General features: G+C 37.1%; 2 protein-coding genes across 2 annotated transcripts; both read right to left on the bottom strand.

Moving 5' to 3' along the window:
- Window positions 1-191: 191 nt before the first annotated feature.
- Window positions 192-1,100, bottom strand: LOC101314081 (TMV resistance protein N-like). The gene has a single exon (XM_004298195.1). It carries the CDS (start codon window positions 1,098-1,100, stop codon window positions 192-194), a length of 909 nt encoding a protein of 302 aa, XP_004298243.1.
- Window positions 1,101-1,232: 132 nt separating this feature from the next.
- On the bottom strand, window positions 1,233-2,406 carry LOC101313797 (TMV resistance protein N-like). Its single transcript, XM_004298194.1, has 2 exons — window positions 1,690-2,406; window positions 1,233-1,526 (listed from the first exon to the last, which is right to left on the bottom strand). Exons 1-2 carry the CDS (start codon window positions 2,404-2,406, stop codon window positions 1,233-1,235), a joined length of 1,011 nt encoding a protein of 336 aa, XP_004298242.1.
- Window positions 2,407-3,009: the final 603 nt, after the last annotated feature.

The raw sequence follows: 3,009 nt of genomic DNA, 5'->3' as shown, positions 1-3,009 counted from the left end.
AATTATCTTGGTTTAATTTGATTAGCTAAATATTTAACTGTTTTGTGCTTTTATCACGTTTTTACCACGTTTGACTCTTTTTTTTTTTGGTTTTTATTCTTAGCGGTGTTAGCATCGTTGTTACTGTCATTTAACAGTGTTAATATCAAAGTTAGTGAATTTATAAAACCAGATCAAATCAACGGTTCAGATTAAATTATAACTATTGGTTCACTTGTACCTAGGTGCATACAAGAACTTTCGTGAAATATAATTGAAAACTCGGATAGCTGAGAAGATAGGAGCCGAGAGAAGAGATCATCATCTTCCTTGCTTGCCGCCATCTCAGCCAATAAATTTTGACAGAGTCTCCAACAATTAGTCAAGTTCATCTCCTGGATCATTTGTGATTCTTTACATTCCAAAAATTTTGACAGCTTTGAAATTCTTTCCAATGATACGCAATCTCTTGCATCCAACTCTGTGATCAGTGGTGGAAGCTCCGGAATTTCCACGAGCCTCGTGCAGCCTCTCAAAATGAGTCTTGACAAGTTGACAAATTTCTTGATGCATTTATTAGGAAGAGTAACAAAGGGGCATCCGGATAAATTAAGATAAACTAAAGCGGATGCCAAGAAATCAATTTTAGATGAATTGCATCCTAGTAAATAGTCACTGCCGTCAGGTGAGTCCACCTTAGTTGGGAATGTTACGAGTTTTGGGCACTCCACCAAGTCTAAGTTCTTCAACTTTCGCAGTTCATAAATGCTGCCAGGTATATCTGTGAGGTCTCTACAGTGACTGAATCTCAACCATTCAAGGTTGATTAGATACCGAATGGATGACGGCAATGTTTTAATGCCAGTGTTGAATAGACACAAGGTTTTCATGCATTTCATCTCTCCCACAATTTCAGGGAAACTCTTTAGCTTACTGCAACGACCAAGATCAAGTTCTTGGAGGGATCTCCAGTTGACTTCTGGAGGCAGCTTCATAAGGTTACAACAGTTGTAAAGATCCAGCTTAACCAGCTTTTCGAGGTATCCAACCGAAGGGTGAACCATCTCTAAACTTTTACAACCACTTAGATCCAGGAACTCTAAGTTTGGGCTTCCCGACATGTCAGGGATTTGTGTTAGGAAATCACATCCACACAAATTTAAGGATGTTAGGTTCTGCATACACTATCATACAAAAGAATAAATATTGAATGGTAAATTGGTAATGTCTAAAGAATTTACTAACGTAAACTGCTAAAAATTTATTAATATCTTGAATTCTCCTCCAAGACGCATTATGCGGCTTTCAGGCATATTAAGCTGCACCATTTTCTTCATATCAAAATCGGAGGGCAAATATTCTAGGGGACATTTAGGCCAATCAAGTAACCGCAACTGGTCCGAGTAATACTTGACCTTTCCAACAAACCGTCCATTAACGTTTATAAAGATTTTAAGATTTTTCATATTTTTAAAACATTTAGGACTCAACCGTATCTTATCTGTTGTAGGCATCTTTACAATTATACCTTCAATTTTACTTGTTCCCTAGTATGAAAAAAATGCAATTGAATTAGCAAAACAAATACTTATATTATAGAATCAACAAAATCATATAGTACATGTTATCGTGATATCGGTTGTCAAATTGGAATAAACACACATGATTCTTGTGTTTGTATGTGTGTGTGAGCATATGGGAACTACTTACTCTGTTTTTTGTTAGAACGTCCTGCACATCCTTATAATACCACAATCTGCTTCGCGCACCGGCCTTCGTAGACTCCTGCAGAATTTTAACTTTCCCCATCTCTTCTAGCAAATCATGCATGCGAATAGCACCATCTCTACCAACAGATATGAGAGCCTTTTGTTCGAGAACTTCAATGCTATGCTCGGGGGTGATGCGGTCACAACCTTCAAGAATTTGTATCACGTCATTTCTGTTATGACCTTTGAAGAAACATGCAATGTCAAGGAAAACATTTCGCGTTGTATCTTGCAGTCCATCATAACTGATTAAGAGAATATCTTGAATGCTTTTAGGAGGATCTTTTTTAAAACCATCTAACATAGCTCGCCATTTCTGTATAGAGGTATCACATAGATGCGAACCTAAAACTTCTAGTGCTAGTGGAACGCCTTCAGCATAGTTAACAACTTCAGTAACTATCGGTGTCTCATCAGCATCCAATTTCTCAATATCCAACAAGGCATTTGAACTGAAGAGCTCAAGAGCTTCTTGATGACCTAGTCCATGAACATCGTATGTTGGTTTTACTCCATGAATAGTCAACAAACGCGTATCTCTTGTGGTTATGATAACTCTGCTTCCGCGACCAAACCAATCAGTACTCCCTGCTAGTTTCTTTAACTGGTCCAAACTATCCACATCGTCAACGACTAAGAGAATCTTTTTATGTTGCATCCTTTTACGCAACAATGTGGTTCCTTCATGAACATTGTTGATTATCGATTCTTTCTACCCTACAATGCTAGAGAGAATAATATTTTGCAGGTTAACTAAACCTCTATGTTGCACTGAGCCTTCTCTAACATTTGCCAAAAAACACCAACCATCAAACTTATGAGCGATTGCATTGTAAACAGCTTTAGCAATTGTTGTCTTGCCTATTCCGCCAATTCCCCATATTCCTGCCATGCGTACATCACTTCCCCCAACATCTAAAATTTCAAGCATATGTTTTACCCGCGAGTCTAGCCTAATTTGGCACTCTGGCATATCCAAATAGGTCGGTTCATATACTTGTGCGAACATATCGGAGATCTTTTCAACAATTTTATCAATAAATTCATATTCGTACCTGTTGTATTAGAATCAAATGAAACATTTAAAAGATTAAGAACAAAAAAAAGAGTTAATTTCAGTTTACTACCCTGAACTTTAGGTCTAAAATCAGTTTGATACCTCATCTTTTTTTTTTTAATCAGTTTCATACCTAAACTTTCAAAATGACATCAATCTCGACCAAAATGACTAAAATAGCCCTAGTTAATCATTTTACCCTCT

This window comes from Fragaria vesca, linkage group LG4 (genome assembly GCF_000184155.1).
Source record: "Fragaria vesca subsp. vesca linkage group LG4, FraVesHawaii_1.0, whole genome shotgun sequence".
Classification (NCBI taxonomy): domain Eukaryota; kingdom Viridiplantae; phylum Streptophyta; class Magnoliopsida; order Rosales; family Rosaceae; genus Fragaria; species Fragaria vesca.
The sequence above is the reverse complement of the archived record's forward strand: the minus strand, read 5'-3'. Positions and strand labels throughout refer to the sequence as shown.

Coding starts and splice junctions, on each gene's coding strand:
- LOC101314081 (XM_004298195.1), bottom strand. CDS start 1,100: ATGTCGGGAAGCCCAAACTTAGAGTTCCTGGATCTAAGTGGTTGTAAA.
- LOC101313797 (XM_004298194.1), bottom strand. CDS start 2,406: ATGCAACATAAAAAGATTCTCTTAGTCGTTGACGATGTGGATAGTTTG. Junction 1,527..1,689: donor ACGTTCTAACAAAAAACAGA/GTAAGTAGTTCC, acceptor TTTTCATACTAG/GGAACAAGTAAAATTGAAGG.